This window comes from Dreissena polymorpha, chromosome 5 (assembly GCF_020536995.1).
Source record: "Dreissena polymorpha isolate Duluth1 chromosome 5, UMN_Dpol_1.0, whole genome shotgun sequence".
Lineage (NCBI taxonomy): Eukaryota > Metazoa > Mollusca > Bivalvia > Myida > Dreissenidae > Dreissena > Dreissena polymorpha.
Genome location: NC_068359.1, coordinates 520,860 through 542,302, shown reverse-complemented (window position 1 = coordinate 542,302; position 21,443 = coordinate 520,860). Strand labels below are relative to the sequence as shown.

Below are 21,443 nucleotides of genomic sequence, written 5' to 3'. Positions count from 1 at the left end.
TGTGAGGGTGTGGTGGTCATTTGTGAGATGATCTTTAAAAAAAAATTAGGGGGGGGGAGGGGGGGGGGAGGGCACGGGGGATGGTTTGGTCGGAGTCTATTGTGGTATGTCAGGTAAGAGTAGTTTTGTCAAAGTATCAATCAAATATAATCATAAATAAAGAAGTTATGACAATTTTTGCAAAATTTAATAATTTTACTTTGAGAGTCAAGGTCATTCAAAGGTCAAGGTAAAATTCAACTTGCCAGGTACAGTAATCTCATGATAGCATGAACGTATTTGAAGTTTGAAAGCAATAGCCTTGATACTTTAGAAGTAAAGTGGATCGAAACACAAAATTTAACAATATATTCAAAGTTACTAAGTAAAAAAAGGGCCATAATTCCGTAAAAATGACAACCAGAGTTATGCAACTTGTCCTTTTACTGTCCCCTTATGATAGTTTGCGAGTGTTCTAAGTATGAAAGCAATATCTATGATACTTTAGGGGTAAAGTGGACCAAAACACAAAACTTAACCAAATTTTCAATTTTCTAAGTATAAAGGGCACATAATTCCGTCCAAATGTCAGTCAGAGTTACATAACTTTGCCTGCACAGTCCCCTTATGATAGTTAATAAATGTTGCAAGTATGAAAGCAATAGCTTTGAAACTGTAGGAATAAAATGGACCTAAACACAAAACTTAACCAAAATTTTCAATTTATTAAGTATAAAAAGGGCACATAATTCTGTCAAAATGCACGCCAGACTTATCTAACTTTGCCTGCCCAGTCCCCTCATGATAGTAAGTAAGTGTACCAAGTTTGAATGCAATAGCATTGATACTTTCTGAGAAAAGTGGACCTAAACGCAAAACTTAACCGGACGCCGACGCCAAGGTGATGACAATAGCTCATTTTTTTTTCAAAAAATAGATGATCTAAAAATGAATGATAATGAAAATTTAATCTTCACATTAATAAATCTTATTGTAAGTTTACAAATAAAATTATAGTTTGGAATATAAGTTACATAAATAACAGTGGACAATTAACTACTCAATAGATCTTATTGTGTTGTAATTTACATAATATTGGATATATAACCTTGCCCTCTACAATGGGGTAAGGAGAAAGGAATGTTTCAGAAGACAGTTGATACTTATTGTTGGTGAAAGCATAACCACCAAGCTTAAAAAAACTTAAAACAATATTGCATATTAAATGAAGAAATATAATTTATCACAAAATAGCAGCATGTACAATACTTGAATTAAGGTGATCAAATTAAACAATTCCACAACATGTTAAGACAAAAAAATAACTAAGTAATAACCACACATGTGCCAGGTTAAACATTTGATTACTATTGTTTTTATTTGTGCAAACACGTTTACATATAAATGCCATTAGAATTATTATTGATATACATTATATGATGCTTGTACCCGCGCAGGAGTACATAATGATGCTCAAATAAGATTGCTTAAAAGTAATTAATAACATTTCAGTTTTGACTTTTAATTAACTCTAAGACACGTGTAAGTCACTTGCTGAGTTGACCAACCATGGGTTTACATTTGCAATGGTAAACAAAAGAACATGACTGCATAAAGAAATTTAACTACTGTTAACCTTTGGACAAAAAACTAGAAAGTGTGGCTATAAACAAAATTCTGTTTGTGACCTTGAACTTGGAACTAAGGAACTGGCAAAACTATAGCTCATGATATGGCTGAGTTATTTGAAAATCAATCAATGCTGGACAAGAGTTCTCCTTTGGAGCAAGTTTGATAAGTTATTCCTACATTTATTGTTTGACCTTGATTTGTGACATGGACCCTGAGCTAAAGCTTCTTACAAATGACTATTTAAAAAATGACCTTTTGAATTCAATTCTGGCCTTTACTTGATACCTGATTATTGCCATTGTCATGAGGATTGCTTCTGCCAAGCAATTTTAAAATCAATCCTTGTTGGACAAAAATATTCTCCTGACACATATATCCAGCCTGATTTTTTTATAATCAGTAATATTGTATTGGACAAAATATGGGACAATTTCGTTGGAAGCTGAATCATGCTTTGCAGATATGTTTTACACACATTTGCAATATTTTAACCGTATACTTCTACAGTGCATAAACATTACAACTTGAAAAAAAATATTTTAATGCTGTAACTTGTCTGATTTTAAGCAGGCACACTTTAAAGTTTTGCTATTGTTTAATAACTTGGTATATCATCTATAATAAATGTATTATTACTGAATTGTAAAAAGTTTCTTCTAAAAACAAGGTCATACATTTGATACTAAGAACAATTGACTAGCAAATAAAGACTTTCTTATTCAGGTGAGCACCAAATAAAAATGTATTTTTATTGTATTGGGACACCATCACATTTTGATTAATAAGTATTCAAAAAGCAACAGTAAAATGATTTTATTATTCCCATGAGATACTTATGTTTAACTGGAAAACTTTTAAAGAAATCTCTTATTAAACCGCAAGGCATAGAGGTTTGATATTTGACAGGTAACATCATATAGTGGTTCTCAATACATTATCATGCCACTGTGGTCAACACTGCCCCCCCCCCCCCGGGGGGGTTACTTGTTACCCTGATATGTTTATCCTGACAACTTGGCCTGTAACATCATACAATGGTCCTCTACCAAGTTTTTTAAATCTTACCCCTGGAGAGGAAATTGCCCCCGTCCTGAAGGTGACCTGTTTTTCTTATATGTATATAGTAAAAACTTGACAAATCTCTGAAAAAGCTAGACTCTGGTATTTAAGAAGTAACATCAAAATATCAGTTATCTACCAGGTTTGTTTAAATCGTACCCATGGAGCCTAAAATGGACACGGGGATAATTTGTTCAAATAATATCTCAGCTGAGTTTGAACATGGCCATCAGGAGGTGCACGTTTTCTTAAACTTCTATAGTAACACATTGTGAACACTTTTGAGTTTGCATTTTTTTGCGATCTACATGGCACTAGCTCGGATAAATTGTTCTCATGGTACCTCTACACATATCAACCGCTCAGTTCCCTATTTCTCTCCTTCTGATGCAGCTGCAGATTCATATTGTTTATATATCCACATACCTGCCCAGAAGATTTCAAGCGTGAATTACTAAATATATTTTAATGTACCGGTAATTATTAATCATATGCTAAAATTACTAGAATTTATGAATTTCTTATATTTTTGACAAAAATTATAGATGCAATACAAATATATTTTATCTAATTCTAATTATTTTTACATTTCTTTGATTTTTACACTCAACATTTAGTAATGTTACCATAATGACAAATAACATACATTTGTTTTTAACAATATTATTATTTGACATTAAAGGTCCTTAAACACTTAAAATACGCTTTAATATAATTAAGTATATAAAATATGAAATATTCATTTAAAAATGTTATTTGCACTGGTTTAACACAAGAGAGACAAGTATTGCACATTATTACAATATATATACACTTTGGTACAAAATTGTGATAATACATGCTTTCAGTAAAAACTACCTAGGAGATGTTCTCGCTTAAGGCTAAACTTTGGCAATCAAAAACTTTATCCAAAGCTTTCAGGTTTAAATAAACATAAATGGACCTTCCTTCAAATTATTATTTTTTTCTTGTTTTATTCGCTTGTTTAATATATACAATAATTTAAAACAATATTTAAAGATTACATAATAAAAGCATATAAAACACATATAACAACAATAATACAAAATGCATTGTCCTTCAACAATGCACACTGATTTCCTAGATATCAATGCAAATAACATTTAATCAAAGGAATAAATAGTCCATACATTATTTTATCTGAGGAATCAAGAAAAACTATAGATTAAGACCAGGTCTGCTTTTTCACTAGAAAACTCCCGCTTCAAATCTTGTAAATTCCGATCCAACATTTTTACCTCGTCCCACTTCTGCGCCATTTTTGCCTCTTCGATATACCCACGTATGATGTCCATCTGTTGCAGCATTGGATCCTCAATTGACTCTCTGACTGAATGCTCTGAGGGCTTCCACCCGTAACTGCTATTCCGGACATGGGTTTTGGCACCTGACCTTTCACCAGACGATTCTGGATCTTTCCCTGTCATAGAAATCTTTTCCTGGTTTCGTTTCTCTTGCTCTCGCGCCTGCAAAACAGCTAATCTTTCATTTTCTATGCGTCTCTGAACCTCTTTGGTATTGCGTTTTGGCAAAATGGCGTACTGTTCCTCCGAGGGTAGGTCCTGTAGACCCATCATATTTTCTAGTATGAAGTTTGAGGCATAGGTCTGGATAGATTTTTGCAGCTGGTCTTGCTTGTGTGAAACACTTTCTTCTGAGTCATTATTTAAGGTATCTATTCTATTACTGAAATAAATAAAGATGATTTTCCTATTTAGCATCGCACAATAAATTTAATTTACAATAGATTTTGTTGAAGAAGTGTTTTTTGTAATTTTATTTTTTATCATGTATGCGCCAAGTTTAGTCCAGGCACTGAGAAATTGTAGATTTTTAGCAATAAATTACATGTAACACCTCCTGAACCAATAAATCAACATAACATTATGAGCATTGAGCACTCATGTTTAATTAAAAAACAACAACTGAGTACTGGTTTTACCTAGGAAAAAGACTCAAGAGAGGAGCAATCATCCTAAGGTTTTTAACGTTTAAATTCATATGTTTATGAACTAAATTTAACTAAGCTTTTTGTATGCCTTATAGCCAAATGTTACTTGAACTAATGGAGGTTAACAAAAGAATGTTGTTCCAATTTACTAACAAATTAATGTTGCTTCAACTAATTAATATTAACAAAAGTATGCTGCTTGAACTTACTAACAAATCAATATTGCACAAAACGTAACGACATTCTTTGTCATTTTTTAAAGCATTATACTGATAAATAATATTTCATGCCTGGTACCTGATTTTTTCAATATGACCATATTTCTTGACCAGCTCTTTAAACTTAACTTGAGCTTCCTGCAGCCTATAGGTAAATTCACCCGCACTGAAACCGAACGGCTTCCAGTCATTAAGATCCTTACTAAAATATTACTGTTAGACAAAAACATGAATTATATTAAAAACCAAAAAATCTAATGGATATGTTTTAGTTCACTTTAAATCTTTGTAAAGATTTTCGCTGCAGATTTACTGTTTTGTTGAATAAAATTATATGCATTAAAAAGTGTGCAGGATAAATCTCTGGTTATTTCCAACACATTTAAAGAGTGACATGCATTCCATGAAACTTCAGAATATCTTATAATCTTACAATTTACAATCCTTCTTAGTTAATCAGGAAATTTTAATGTTGAATACAAAAACAATACAGAAGCGAAAAAAAGTGATTTTTATTAACAATCACACAGCTTAAAATCTAATTACATGTATTTAAGTAAAAAATTGTACTTGTGCACAACATATTGTAAAGTAAAAAACATGAAAGTATTTGATAATATAAAATATGGCGTACTGTTCCTCTGAGGGTAGGTTCTGTAGACCCATCATATTTTCTTGCATGAAGTTTGAGGCATTGGTCCGGATAGATTTCTGAAGCTGGTCTTGCTTGTGTGACACACTTTCTTCTAAGTCATTATTTAACGTAGATATCCTTTTACTGAAATAGATAAAGAGGATCATCCTATTTAACATCGCACAACAAATTTAAGTTACAATACCTTTTTATTAGAAGTGTTTCTTCGTTAGCACAATTCTCATGTATGAGTATGTTTTTGTATCCATGTACTATGTTTCACAATAGACATGTCCTTACCTGTAATTTTATAAATATATTGATCTTAAATCTCCATATGTTGTAAGATGAAAATTAAGTTGTTAATTAAATTTGCCAGAAGATCTTTGATAAGTTTGTGCCCAGCTCAGTCCAGGCACTGAGAAATTGTTAATTCTAGCAATAAATAAGATTACATGTAACTCCTTCTGGACCAATAAATCACAGCAAGATCAACATAACATTATAAGCATTGAGCTCGTGTTTAATTAAAAAAAAACACAACTAAGTTTTGGTTTAAAGGAAAAAGACTCAAGAGAGGTGCAATCATCCTAAGGCGCTCACCAATTTAACGTTAAAATTCATATGTTGTAAACTAAATTTAACTAAGCTATTTGTATGCCTTATAACGAAATCAATGTTACTTGAACTAACTGAGGTTAACACAAAAGAATGTTGTTCCAATTTACTAATGTTGCTTCAACTAATTAATATTAACAAAAGAATACTGCTTGAACTTACTAACAAATCAAATAAGCTTGAACTAACTGGAAATTAAAAATAAATGGTGCTGGAACTTGCTAAGAAATCAATGCTGCTTGAAATAATTAACAAATCAATTTTGCACAAAAAGTAACAACACTTAGTCAGCATTATACTGAAAAATAACAGTTCATGCCTGGTACACACATGTACCTGATTTCATCAATATGATCGTATTTCTGGACCAGCTCAGTACGTTTGAGCTGAGCTTCCTGCAGCCTATAGGTAGATTCACCAGAACTGAAACCAAATGGCTTCCAGGCATTAAGTATGCTTATTAAAATATTACTGTTAGAAAAACATGAATAATCTTACTTTTTTTAATCAAATGGATATGTTTTAGTTCACTTCAAATCTTGGTAATATCCCTGGCGTTAGGCTACATATTTATTGTTTTGGTGAATAAAATTCTATGCATTAAAAAGTTTGCAGGAAAAATGTTTGGTTATTTCCAAGAACACGTTTAAGGAGTGACATGCACATCATGAAACTTCAGAATATCTTAATAAAAACATTTTTGAAATAATTGTTCAACATAATTTTGAAAGTCTCATCAAACTATTAAAACCACAATTTATAATCCTTAGGTAATCAGGAAGTTGTAATGTTAAATACAAATAAAATACAGAAGCGAAAAAAGTGATTTTTATTCACACTCACACAGCTTAAATACTAATAACATGTATTCAAGTAAAAATGTACTTATGAACAACATTTTGTAAAGTAAAAAACATGAAAGTATTTGATAATATAAAATATGGCGTACTGTTCCTCTGAGGGTAGGTTCTGTGGACCCATCATATTTTCTTGCATGACGTTTGAGGCATTGGTCCGGATAGATTTTTGAAGCTGGTCTTGCTTGTGTGACACACGTTCTTCTAAGTTATTATTTAACGTAGATATCCTTTTACTGAAATAGATAAAGAGGATCATCCTATTTAACATCGCACAACAAATTTAAGTTACAATACCTTTTTATTAGAAGTGTTTCTTCGTTAGCACAATTCTCATGTATGTTTTTTGTATCCATGTACTATGTTTCACAATAGAAATGTCCTTACCTGTAATTTTATAAATATATTGATCTTAAATCTCCATATGTTGTAAGATGAAAATTAAGTTGTTAATTAAATTTGCCAGAAGATCTTTGATAAGTTTGTGCCAAGCTCAGTCCAGGCACTGAGAAATTGTTAATTCTAGCAATAAATAAGATAACATGTAACTCCTTCTGGACCAATAAATCACAGCAAGATCAACATAACATTATGAGCATTGAGCTCGTGTTTAATTAAAAAAACACAACTAAGTTCTGGTTTAAAGGAAAAAGACTCAAGAGAGGTGCAATCATCCTAAGGCGCTCACCAATTTAACGTTTAAATTCATATGTTGTAAACTGAATTTAACTAAGCTATTTGTATGTCTTATAACGAAATCAATGTTACTTGAACTAACTGAGGTTAACACAAAAGAATGTTGTTCCAATTTACTAATGTTGCTTCAACTAATTAATATTAACAAAAGAATGCTGCTTGAACTTACTAACAAATCAAATAAGCTTGAACTAACTGGAAATTAAAAATAAATGGTGCTGGAACTTGCTAAGAAATCAATGCTGCTTCAAATAATTAACAAATCAATTTTGCACAACAAGTAACAACACTTAGTCAGCATAATACTAAAAAATAACAGTTCATGCCTTGTACACACATGTACCTGATTTCATCAATATGATGGTATTTCTGGACCAGCTCAGTACGTTTGAGCTGAGCTTCCTGCAGCTTATAGGTAGATTCACCGGAACTGAAACCAAATGGCTTCCAGGCATTAAGTATGCTTATTAATATATTACTGTTAGAAAAACATGAATAATCTTTCTTTTTTTTAATCAAATGGATATGTTTTAGTTCACTTCAAATCTCGGTAATACCCCTGGCGTTAGGCTTCAGATTTATTGTTTTGGTGAATAAAATTCTATGCATTAAAAAGTTTGCAGGAAAAATGTTTGGTTATTTCCAAGAACACGTTTAAAGAGTGACATTCACATCATGAAACTTCAGAATATCTTAATAACACATTCTTGAAATAATTGTTCAACATGATTTTGAAAGTCTCATCAAACTATTAAAACCACAATGTTATATACAAATACAATACGGAAGCGAAAAAAGTGATTTTTATTCACACTCAGACAGCTTAAAAACTAATTACATGTATTCAAGTAAAAATGTACTTATGCACAACATTTTGTTAAGTAAACACATGAAAGTATTTGCTAATATAAAATTCAAATTCTATAATTGTATATTTATCACTCTACCTCAGAGACTCCGCCATTGGCAAGTACTTGGCAAGCAGTGCCTCACACTCCTCTATAAGATACTTCAGTTTCTGAAAAAAAAGTACAATTATGAATATAGTAACAAGAGGGCCTGAAAGGCCCATAGTCGCTCACCTGAATATATAGGAACTGACCTGTTCTGTGCAGCCCAAGAAATCATTAGAACGAATGTTCTGACCAAGTGTCATGAAGATTGAACTATTAATGTAACTTTTCGAGTTCTTACAAGGTTTTACTATAGCCATATAAGGATAACTTCCCTGCCCCCTGGCGGCCATGTTTTTCAACCAACTGAAACCATTTTTATACTCCACCAAGATATAATTAGGAAAAATATTCTGACCAAGTTTAATGAAGATCAGACAATAAATGTGGACGCTAGAGAGTAAACAAGGTTTTACAAAAGCCATATACAGCCATATAAAGAAAAATGCAGCGCACCCTAGCGGCCATGTTTTTCAAGCAACTAAAGCCATTTTCGAATTTGTCCTAGATATCATTCGAAACAAATCTTCTGACCAAGTTTCATGATGATTTGACAATAAATGTGGACTCTAGAGTGTTAACAAGGTTGTACTATAGCCATATTAGGAAAAATGCCCTTCCACCTGGCGGCCATGTTTTTCAACACACCAGAACCCTTTTGGAACACATCCAAGATATCATAAGAACCAATGTTCTGACCAAGTTTCATGATGATTGGAATATTAATTCGACTTTCAGAGTTTTGCTGTGTGTTTACTATAGCCATATAAGGAAAAATGCCCCGCTCCCTGGCGGCCATGTTTTTCAACCAACCTCAATCACGTTTGAAACCCTCCACTATATCATTTGGACAAATCTTCTTACCAAGTTTCATGAAGATTGGACATTAAATGTGGACTCTAGAGAGTTAACGAGGTTTTACAATAGGCATATACAGCCATATAAAGAAAAATGCCGCGCCCCCTGGTGGCAATGTTCAAGCAACTTAAACCTTTTTCAAACATGTCCAAGATATAATTGGGAAAAATCTTCTGACAAAGTTTAAAAGTGATTTGAAGTTTCATGATGATTGGAAAATAATTGGGACTCAAGAGTGTTAAAAAGCTTTTACTTTCGCCATATTAGGAAAAATTCCCGTCCCCTGAAGGCCATGTTTTTCAACATATCTGAACCATTTTAGAACACATCCAATATATCATTAGAACAAATCTTCTGACCAAGTTTTATGAACATTGGACAATAAATATGACTTTCAGAGTATTAACAAGTTTTTACTATAGCCATTTAAGGAAAAATGCCCCCCCCCCTCCGGTGGCCATGTTTTTCAACCAACCGGAACCATTTTCAAACTCATCCAAGATATCATTGGGACAAATCTTCTGACCAAGTTTTATGAATATCGGACAATAAATGTGGCCTCTGTAGTGTTGACAAGGTTTTACTATAGCCATATAAGGAAAAAATCCCCACCGCCTATTCCATGGTTTTCAATCAATGATTAACATTTTCGAACTCATCCAAAATATCACTTGGACAAATCTTCTGGACAAGTTTCATGATGATCGGAAAATACATGTGGCCTCTAGATAGTAAGCAAGCAAATTCGTTGAATTGATATCCCCCGCCATTATACTTCTGGACACAAAAAATTGCCTGGACAGATGGACAACGCCAACGTGCATCATCCTCTTATCCATATATATACTCCTACCAAGTTTCAATGAAATCCGTCAAAGCACTTCCAAGATATGGCCTCGGACACACAAAAAAGCATTTTTTTCAAGATACAAATGGCCATAACTCCGTTATTATCCGATGGCGTACAATGCCATTTGGCGTGCATCATCCTCTTATCAAGTTTCGATGAAATCCTCCTAAGCACTTCCAAGATATGGTTCCGGACACACAAAAACATTTTTTCAAGATACAAATGGGCATAACTCCGCTATTAACAGATGGTGCACAATGCTACTTGGCGTGCATCATCCTCTTATCTATATATTTATACTCATACCAAGTTTCAGTGACATCCGCCAAAGCACTTCCAAGATATTGTTCAGGACACAAAAGTGCCGGACGGACGGAAGGAAGGATGGAAAGACTTTAGGACGGGCGGACAACGACAAAACAATATCCCTCCGCTTATGGCGGGGGATAACAAGGTTTTACTATAGCCATATAAGGAAAAATGCACCACTCCCCTGACGGCTATGCTTTTTAACCAAGCTGATCCATTTTCAAACTCGTCCAAGATATCATTGGCACAAATCTTCTCACCAAATTTTAGGAAGATCCGACAATAAATGTGGTCTCAAGAGTGTAAACATGGCAAATGTTCATTCCACACGACTCACAACAGGTAAAAGGCTATCACAAAATACAAGACAACCCTCAGGACCCTATGCTTACCTGACACATTATATTCTAATTGGTTTAGTATTTATTACCAGAGAGGTATAATTTTAAAAAGTCTTTGTAGTGGAGCACTATTTTTTTTATAAGATTTGGTGACCTACATATGCAGCAGAACCCAATTATATGAATAACTTTAAAAGAGATTCCCCACTAGATCATTCATACAGATTAGTGAAAATCTGCCAAGCAATTAATAAGAATTTGTTTGCATTAAAATGAGATCATTGATTATGGACAAAAGTCGATCAAAAAGCTCACCTTGAATATACAAATGTACAGACCTTGAATATGAAATGTAAAGTGAAACCCTGTTACCAAGACCACACAAGGTACTCTATACAAGTGGTTGTAATAGCTTGTGATCTTTGTATTGGCATATTAGGCATTTCCCCAGGGCTTCAAGTGTAGGGGTTCCCTTGTGTTCGAATTCTTAAAACATTGGTACCCTCGGCCTTAATTTCCAAATATCATCTTTGTGTGCTTGTAACAGCTATAAGCGATGGGAAAACAAGTAGCTGTCAAAGACAGTGTATCCCATTCCAAGCCTGCATTATTGTAGAATGTGTACAGTGATTACAAATCAAATTCAAATCGAATAACAAAAATTATTATATCCATAAAGGGTAATAATTAAAATAATAATTAAAGTAATAATAATATTTATACCATCAATAATAACACAAAGAATACTTCCAACAACTACTACAATAAGCAAATTCTGCAATAAATAAACCATGATAGATAATGAGCATATTTTCCCACCTCTTGTCAGTAACGTCGATTAGCATCAGTTAAAGAAATATAATATAGGGGCAATAAAACAATCCCTTACATAAACAATCTTAATTAATTTTCATACGTTTTCTTCCTACGACAAATAAGTTTGCCATGTCAAAGTCATGTGTTGTCATTGATTGTTTCCTTGGAGTCAGCCCAAGTTGAATTTGCTGGGTTATTTGATGTGTTCATTAATATTTTGGTCCAGGAAAAGTGATCGTAAAGCAGAATAGAAAAATGATCTCTTACAGTCAGGTTTTGCTACCACAGCAACATGAAGTAAAATAATCAAGTCTTGTTAAATGTGTCCTCATTTACAGAGTGGTCATAAAGCAGGGATTTTGGTGTACTTTGAAACAAAATGAATGAAAGCCCATTTATCATAACTGTTGCTAACCTCATATAAAAGCACAATAGTGGACTTGGTATTTCGCTGCTCTATCTGCAGGTCTCGTCTCTCAAGCAGTTTTCTGCAATCATCACAGGACCGGATGTGGGGGTCACCCTCTGAGCTGAACATGGATTTGAGACTAAAGTTACTGCTGGAACGCTTCAGGAAACCCTGCTCACGACCCGAGTCAAAGCTAAAGGCTGGATTGGTAAGCTTTTCTGTGAATAAAAAATTGTGTTATCATAAATGTGCGCCAAATCCTAAATGTAACTACAGGGATGTGATTTTGAAACCACCTCTAGGGATAAAATACATGTCGGTGCTTTGCCAGGCTCACCTAAACTCATTGCTTCTGAATACATCCAGAAAAGTTAAGAAATTATTAATATTACCATGATGACAGTTTTATTCCCAGTATTGAAAGCAATACATAGTAAATCACCAAATGCTTTGAACAAGTTGTCTTATGTCATATAAATTAGGAAGCGAGACAATTCAGACCCAAGGCAATTCACCCCAGGAGACATTTTTTAATTATGTTTAGATTACTATTATTCCATAACATGTTTGTTATTATCATTCTTGATTTTTAGTTGTCTTTCACTTGGAATAAATGAAAAAGAGAGTTCATTGTTTGAAGCTTTATTTTCTCAAAAGATGTCTTTGAAGTCATTTACTTCATATAATTATAATTGACCATAATGAGGATCATTAATTGTGTTTTTGAAATGTATAATTGATGATGGTAAGGTTTTGAAGTTTTTTCAATTGATTTGATTGATGCTCGTGTGTTTTTGAAGTCTTTAATCACTTCAGGTAAGTTGTGAAAATCTTAATATAATTAAATGTGATTAAAAGAGCAAGTTTATCTTTCATCTTTGTAGAAGTGTAAATTAGTTTTCGCAGATTTTATTGAGTAATACTCTGGAAAATGTATATAAATTCAATTTTTTTTCTAAAAATTATTCAGTTTTATAACTTAAAGTGTGCAATTGATAATATTCAGTGAACTTGTGCTAATTTATATTATAGTTTCAAATAACATTGACATAATATTAGTGTGGATATATAATTTAAAGTGGTTTGTGGTATTGAATAAATATGACAGACTATTACCATTGTGCATATTGAAGTGAAATAGTGGGTGATGATGACGAGGCCGTGTCCTGTGATCTTTGTTCAGAATGGCATATGTCATATGTAATTAATTGATAAGATATAGAACAATTATGTACCAATAGAAAAAAAAATCAAGTACATAAGTACATACATAATCATAATTATATGCATTTTGTCTTCATTGAATAGAAGGAAATTGTTTGAAACCCACTTTGAGACAAAAAGTCACATGGGAACAAGCCAAAAAAGAAAATACCATTTATAGGGCCTTAGAAGCGTAATAAGTTATGGGGATCAATATGCTTTTACTATTTGTTTAATTAAAATATTAATAATGTTGAAAATACAATGGTTTAATAAAACTGTACATACCTGTATCGCATATGCGATGTTGCCATTTTGTATAATTGTTTCTTTTGTATGGTTGGTGATAATATCATATGGTCAAATTTTTCTTGTGTATGGTTGGTAATAATATCATATTGTATAATTGTTTCTTGTGTATGATTGGTAATAATATCATATGGTATAATTGTTTCTTGTGAATGGTTGGTGATAATATCATATGATATAATTGTTTCTTGTGTATGGTTGGTAATACTATCATATGGTATAATTGTTTCTTTTGTATGTTTGGTGATAACATCATATTGTATAATTGTTTCTTGTGTATGTTTGGTGATAATATCATATGGTATAAATGTTTCTTGTGTATGGTTGGTAATAGATTTATATGGTATAAATGTTTCTTGTGTATGGTTGGTGATAATATCATATGGTATTATTGTTTCTTGTGAATGGTTGGTGATAATATCATATGGTATATGTTGGGAATTTGTACATGTTACGTCGCTTTCGCGCCATTGCGCGGAACGTCACGTGACGTTAACGTTATATCTGTGAGTACGTTGTTTTTATACATTGAGATTTGAAATAGATTCAGAACTAGATACAACGCTTTCTTCCTTTTATACGATCACAAGACAGTATAATTGTTTCTTGTGTATGGTTGGTAATAATATTATATGGTATAATTGTTTCTTGTGTATGGTTGGTAATAATATCATATGGTATAATTGTTTCTAGTGTATGGTTGGTGATGCAATTGTAATGTATAATGGTTCGTACATAAGTGGTACACTACATTTTTTTCTAAACTAAATACTGCAGAGGTTTTACCAGTTTTAGATAACTTAATAATGTTCATCTTATTGGAGCTATTTCTGGTTAAGGAAAGAACAAGACATATATATAATTACTTGTGGCATTCTCTGCAATAGTTCAATATGTTAATAAGCATGCATTATTAGAAAAATAAATAAACATTATGGCAAATGACCATGAAGTGCTCACCTGAGACTTCACGGAACTTAGCTGTTGTGAGAAGGAAGCTTTCACAAGGTTTTACAATAGAATTATAAAGAAAAAAAGAGTGCCTGAAAGGACCAAAGTCGCTCAACTGAGATAAAAAGAAATGACCTTTTCTATGCAGCCCAAGATATCAATGGACCAAATGTTCTAACCAAGTTTCATGAAGAATAAACAACAAATGGCTCCCACTTGGCCATGTTTTTCAACAGACCTGAACCATTTTTGAACTCGTCCAAGATATCAATGGGACACATCTTCTGACAAAGTTTCATGAAGATCCGACAATAATTGTGGCCTCTACAGTCAGGGGGAAACGCGTATACGGGAGCTTAACGCGTTTCAGTGAGAAAGTTGTTGCAAAACTTCAAAGATGGCGTCGTTTAAGTGTTTTTCGTGAAGGAGTAGCGGATATTTTCACCCGGTAAGCCAGTTTATATTTATATTTCTTTTAAATGAATAAGCCCTTTCGGCTCTACGGTGTTTGTTCTCCCCTCGGTTTTTTGTTTCAAAACAGTAGACGTCGGAATAAAAAAGTTATTGAAACAAAACCGTCGACAAATTTGTTGTTTAATTTCTTGACCTTCGAGATGTTGGATGTTGGAATATCATTTTCTCTCATAATAAACAGTATTTGTGCATGTGTACAGTAAAATATAACATAAATCACGAATATTTTATTATCTCGACGCGTTGTTATGTCTATTAATTCATTTAATGCCGAATTATAACGGGTTAACCACCATTTTTGGAACTAAACTTCCTTTTAAGCACATTTTGGGACCTGACTTCCAAATGATTAACAGCTCTTTCCTATGTTACAAGGTTTTATGCGAAACAACTTTCGTGAATGAATTCCGCATTGGTGCGAATGTCTTTGAAAACATTTTCTCTTGAATAAATCAGAAGTTTTCTTTTTTCTATTAATTGTTTTATTATTAATTTGTATTATTATATGTTTTATCGCGTACTTAACGCTAACATTTAGTGTGTGTAAAATAAGACATTCGACGGTATTATAAACACAGTGTAATTCTTACCTGTTTATTTTAACACATATGGACATACTTATGTTTGAATATGCATCCAACGGAATACTATGCTTACGTTTTCCAGATATCTAAACGCCAGTTATATATGAGGATGCCAAGATTAAAAAAGACGGCGTATCGAAGTGTGTACCGCTCTAGAATGCGATAGGTACATGAAAACCCACCAATCAAACAAAAAAGATTACGTCGAAGTACCTTGCCAAACAATCACATATACGTGCAATAAAAGTGTAATGAAAAACAGAAGATGGTAAAGCCGGTTTGATACTAGTATAAGGTTGATGTAACCAAATACTGCCATTGTTGCGATTCCGAATACATGAAGCAATTTGGAATACCTGACATCTGCTTAAAAGATGCATATCGGTGGATGTTTTTTTATGATACTTAAATATGAATTGTTTATTTAATACAATGACATTTGACGCGTTTTACCATAACGATACTAATACATGTATGTGACTTTGATGTTACACATTTTGGACGACCTTCTTTTAAACCAGTTCTGAGTTGGTCACTATATTATAATCGCAAAAAGTGAATGTGTAGTGGATAGAAAGATTTGTGCAAATGCAATACACGATACGATTTCAGTAGAAGTGATCAATATAATTTTTTATACATGTATGTTTTTTCTCTTTTATACCTATGTGAATACATATTATTTATGACTGTTGTATTGAGGGAATAAAGTATTGGTTCACTTAGAAAGATTATTTCGTTTGTTCCTAACATTGCCTTCTAATCGTATGTAATGTTAATATGTCAAATGCATAACGAAATAAATCCGACCCAAATCGAAGAAATGACGTTACACAGATAATGGTTTATTTTCATAACAAAGTGAGAAACTAGCATCATGACATATACGGAATAAAACGTGTAAGTAAGTAGCACTCATAGCAATTATATGTCAGACGTGTCTATGTAGACTTAAAAAATAAAACAAAAACGTAACAAACATCAGCTGTACATGTTTTGTTATGTTCGTGTTTTTTATTTGCTGTTTTAGTCCGGCTCTATTGAAGGATTTTTTCTTGCATATTCTACATTAAACTCATGTGGTCCATGAATGGGGCATGATATCTCAATCCTTCCCTGATGTAAAATTCCTCATTACATATACTGCAACGAAAGATGCACTTATTTTCGCCCTTTAACCTGCATCATCTAAATAGACAGTAAAAGAATGGTTAAAAAAAGTTCATAGCAGAATAAGGTCGACACGTCATAAAATACATGAAATTAATTATAATATTTCTGAAAGATAAACGTTCTATTATCTCGTACATCAGCCACCACACAAGCCATCTTCTTGAAAACAGGTGAATTGATTCAATTGGTCGGCAGGTTTTTCGAACAGCATTATTATTATTCTACAGTAAGTAACGTGATTAAGAAAACACTTATATTGCACCACTTAACATGCTATAAAACTCTAATATTGAAGTACACATATACACTTTATTTAAGATGGGTAGGTATATCATGTCAAGCTCTTTTACATATGAAAGAGCTTTTTGTTATTTGGAAGTCAGGTCCCAAAATGTGCTTAAAAGGAAGTCAGTTCCAAATAAGGGGGTTAAACCAATAATGTTTGCCAATAAATTAATTATCAGTGATAAAACGGCGTCGGTAAAATGTAATAATCATGCTTTTATTTATATTTTACTGTTCACGTGTGTCAATACTGAGTATTATAAGAGAAAATGATATTTGTACATCCTATTTCTCGAACGTCCCGTAAGTAGACAACAGATTTGTGGACGGTTTTCCTTCAATAACTTTTTTATCCCGACGTCTACGATCTTGAAACAAAAAACCGAGGGAAGCACACACACCGGAGAGCCGAAACGGCGTATTCATTTAAAATAATTATAAATACAAAGGGGCTTACCGGATAGAAAATATCCTCCCTTCCTTTAAGAAAATCCAACAAACGACGCTATCTTTGAAGTTTTGCAACAACTTTCTCACTTAAACGCGGTAAGCTTCCGTATGCGCGTGCCCCCCTGACAGTGTTAAGAAGGCAAATATTCATGACACACAACGGAAGACAGACAATTGACAAAAGGTGATCACAAAAGTTCACCATGAGCAAAAAATAGTATGCTCATAAAGATTGTCACCATGTTTGAAGATGATATTATTAAAACTAATTGAGTAAACTACATCAAGATATGATAACAACATTTGTTCAGCAAGTGCCATTCAGATTGAACTAAAAATATGACTAAAAGTATCCACAATATTTCACTATAAACAACATACAAAAAAACTACCACCCCCTGAGAGCCTTGTTTTTAAACAAACATTAACTATTTTCAGACTCACCTTGCAATTATATTTCCAATTAAAAAATCAATAAAACCATTTTAAAACACAAATCTTTGATAATCACACACACAAATTCAAACATCATCAATAATCTGAGTGCCTCCAAAATTATATCTTCTCTTATCTATGGTGCCACACATCAAAGAAATAGCAAAACAATGTATCAAGTTGCTGATATAAAAATAAAACAACAAGATTCACTCAGAGATGTGTATTGATTTGTGCTCGGACAGCTGATAAAAGTCAGTTGGAGTAATTATGTGTGCATTCATGATTGGAATTCAAACAATTCAAGCTATGCACAGTTGTTTCTCCTTTAAGTAATTTTCTGCGAAATAAATATTACTAAATTAAACTTCAAGAATATTTAACTAGAGAGTAAACAAGATTTAACTATAGCCATATAAGGAAAAAAGCCCTACCCCGCCAGGTGGCTATGTTTTTCAACCAACCCAAACCATTTTCAAACTCGTCCAAGATTTAATTAGGATGAATCTTCTGACAAAGTTTCATGAAGATCGAACAATAAATGTGGCCTCTAGAGTGTTAACAAATTTTATAAAAGCCATATTTAGCCATATAAGGAAAAATGCCAAGCCCCCTGGCGGCCATGTTTTTCAACCAACTGGCATCATTTTCGAACTACTCCAAGATATTATTGGGATGAATCTTCTGATCAAATTTCATGAAGATTGGGCAATAAATGTGGCTTCTAGAGTGTTAACAAGGCATATGTTGCCGCCCCACAACGCATGACGCGTGACTGGCGACGGACAAAAGACGATTACAAAAGCTCACCATGAGAACATTGTGCTCAGGTGAGCTAAAAATGCCCAGCCTAATGGCGCCTCTTTTAAAATGGAAACGAACCATTTCTCAAAAATGTGACTTCTTCCATATTTCCTTGGGACCTTATTTTTATCCCACATGACGCTGTTTCGAACTTCGCCAAGATTTAAATATTCTGACCGATGTTCATGTAGATCGGACAATAAATGCAGTCACTTACATGTTCACAAGCTTTTTCTTTAATCATACCAAGTGACTTAGTATTTTACCCTACATGAGCCAGTTTTTCTTTAATTCTGCATTGTGACAAAGTTAAAAACCCTTTTGATGTCATAAATACTGACCTGTTATCTCATGCTTCTCCATTTCAAGGGGAATCCGGAATTTTAACTGGGAATCCGCCACCTCAATACCGTAATACAGGCCAGGTTAAACATAGTGCAATGCAACCTAGCCAAAAATCGGTAACCAACCCAAAATATTCTTTCCGGATCGACCAGGTGTATACGTGTCTTTTACGGCTCTGAATTAAAATATTGTTTTTCGATTTATTTCACTTGGTTGATTGGGGTTTTGAATAGATAAATTGTGTTATTTATCTTTTTATTTCTCATTCGGATTAATTTGTGTGGATTTAATGGATTTTGTTTCATTTGTAAAAGGTAAGCCATGCTTGTTTTTATCGAGCAATGGTTTATTTCTACCATGCTGGGTGTTTTCAGGCGCGAACGACCACGTGCAAAACGTGCTCTTCTAATACATTGATAGAACGTGCAAAGCATGTTCTTCTAATGTGTTACGAGATCGTGCAAAGCGTGTTCTTCTATTGACAGATTGTTTATCATTTGCCATTGTGTGCAATAATGATTTTAACGTTCCGTATGACAATCTAATTGATCGTCATTTTATTTTTCATCTGTTTTGAATTAAACTTTTGTTTAATTTATGATCTACGACAGTATTATTATAACTTTCATTATGGTAAAATAATGATTTTATGTGCCGTATGATAATCTGGTCTGTGACCAGTTTATGGTTGAAGCTTACACCAACCTAATTTCAGCAAAATTCCTCGAAGCAAAGTCAAGTTATTAAGAGGCATAAATTTTTCTTTGTTTTGATAACAGTGACCTTAACCTGGCTTGACCAACATGCCATCCCTGCAAAAAGGGCATAATACTGCTAAATTGCAGGACAGAGTTATGGGCTCTGGTCAGTGACATCACATGATTATCGTGAAGACACGTGTGAAGTTTCAATTAAACATCTGTAGTAGTTACAGAGAAATGTACTAATTTCACGCACATTTTGACCTTAATCTTATGTTGCATGTATGAAGGAATAATTCTGCTTAACAGCTGGTTGCAGTTATAGGTGTTGGTCTGAGAGAGTTAACAAAGACCCTGGACACATATGTGAAGTTTGATTACAGTATCTGTAGTATGGGCATAAATGGGAAAAAAATCTACTAAATTGCTGGTCAGAGTTATGGAGCTTGTTAAGTGACATCAAACAATGACCAGGAACACATGAGTGAAGTTCCACATAAACAATTGGAGTAGAAACAGTGATATGGAGAGCTTCACTGTTATCTTAACCAGAGCGTTATGCAGACGCTATTAATGACGATATTTGTGGGAGTAGTATAGCTTGCTAAATTGGTGAAATATAGAGTCAAAAAGAAAGAGCGTATATAAATAGCATTTGAGTTCATGTAGTAACAAACACATTATATGCAATGGAGCAGATGAAATTACTGTATTATAGTACTACAATGTGAACTGGTATACCATTCCTCTTCCCAGAATCTGTAGGGGCGTCTGCAGCAATGAGCTTTTTCAAACGGATCAGTAGATTGTTAGTCTCGACTACATCCACACGGTTGTCCCGAACACTGCGAAAGTAGTCTGTCTGACTACGTATGGCACCTGGTAAAGACACAAAAGATCATGTCTATAGATAGCTAGTTCTGTTCATTTATTGCAATCTGTATATGCGGTTACACAATATACTGAGTACCCTAGCATATCCAACGAGAGCTTTGTCACAGACGCGATGTATACCCCCACATGCTGCATCGACACATAGTATTTTTCATGTTGTCTTCACAAAACAAGAGAAGCTCATTTATGGCGATTTTTTAAGAATTATTATGCCTTTATCATTTATGGCCATTTTGACCTTTGAACTATTGAATTCTTGTGCATGACACGCCGTCTACACTGTGAACAAAATAAATGTAAAGAGTCCTTTAAAAATATCACAATGAATGACCTAGTTATGGCTCGGACAAGCTCATTTATGGCCATTTTTGACCTTTGAACTCCAAGTGTGACCTTGACCTTGGAGATATCGACGTAATTCTTTTGAAAGACACACCATCCAATTATTGTGAACAAATGTTCCGAGTAATTTAAAAATCTCACAATGAATGACATAGTTATGGTCCGGACTAGATCATTTATGGCCATTTTTGACCTTTGAACTCAAAGTGTGATATCGACCTTGGAGATAGCGACGTAATTCTTTCCCATGACACCGTCCAATGATTGTGGACAAATGTACCGAGTAATTTTA

General features: G+C 33.4%; 3 protein-coding genes across 20 annotated transcripts in view; 1 reads left to right on the top strand and 2 right to left on the bottom strand.

Moving 5' to 3' along the window:
* LOC127881948 (uncharacterized) overlaps window positions 1-21,443 on the top strand; it is a 220,875-nt gene that overhangs the window by 70,980 nt on the left and 128,452 nt on the right. The gene's annotated exons all lie outside the window — the stretch shown is intronic.
* LOC127881951 (PRA1 family protein 3-like) overlaps window positions 1-21,443 on the bottom strand; it is a 140,119-nt gene that overhangs the window by 34,459 nt on the left and 84,217 nt on the right. The gene's annotated exons all lie outside the window — the stretch shown is intronic.
* Window positions 1-21,443, bottom strand: part of LOC127881939 (rabenosyn-5-like) — a 96,527-nt gene that overhangs the window by 10,553 nt on the left and 64,531 nt on the right. For 6 of the 18 annotated variants that reach the window (XM_052430185.1, XM_052430186.1, XM_052430187.1 and 3 more), the window contains 9 exons: window positions 20,657-20,794; window positions 12,208-12,419; window positions 8,613-8,683; window positions 8,009-8,095; window positions 7,062-7,205; window positions 6,449-6,535; window positions 5,495-5,638; window positions 4,940-5,026; window positions 3,930-4,377 (listed from right to left, as the gene is read on the bottom strand). The exons of 1 other annotated variant lie outside the window; for it this stretch is intronic. In XM_052430185.1, the coding sequence (XP_052286145.1) occupies window positions 3,930-4,377; window positions 4,940-5,026; window positions 5,495-5,638; window positions 6,449-6,535; window positions 7,062-7,205; window positions 8,009-8,095; window positions 8,613-8,683; window positions 12,208-12,419; window positions 20,657-20,794 (1,418 nt within the window). The remainder of the gene's footprint in view (window positions 1-3,929; window positions 4,378-4,939; window positions 5,027-5,494; window positions 5,639-6,448; window positions 6,536-7,061; window positions 7,206-8,008; window positions 8,096-8,612; window positions 8,684-12,207; window positions 12,420-20,656; window positions 20,795-21,443) is intronic. 11 more of the 18 variants (XM_052430179.1, XM_052430184.1, XM_052430183.1 and 8 more) reach the window with 9 other exon arrangements.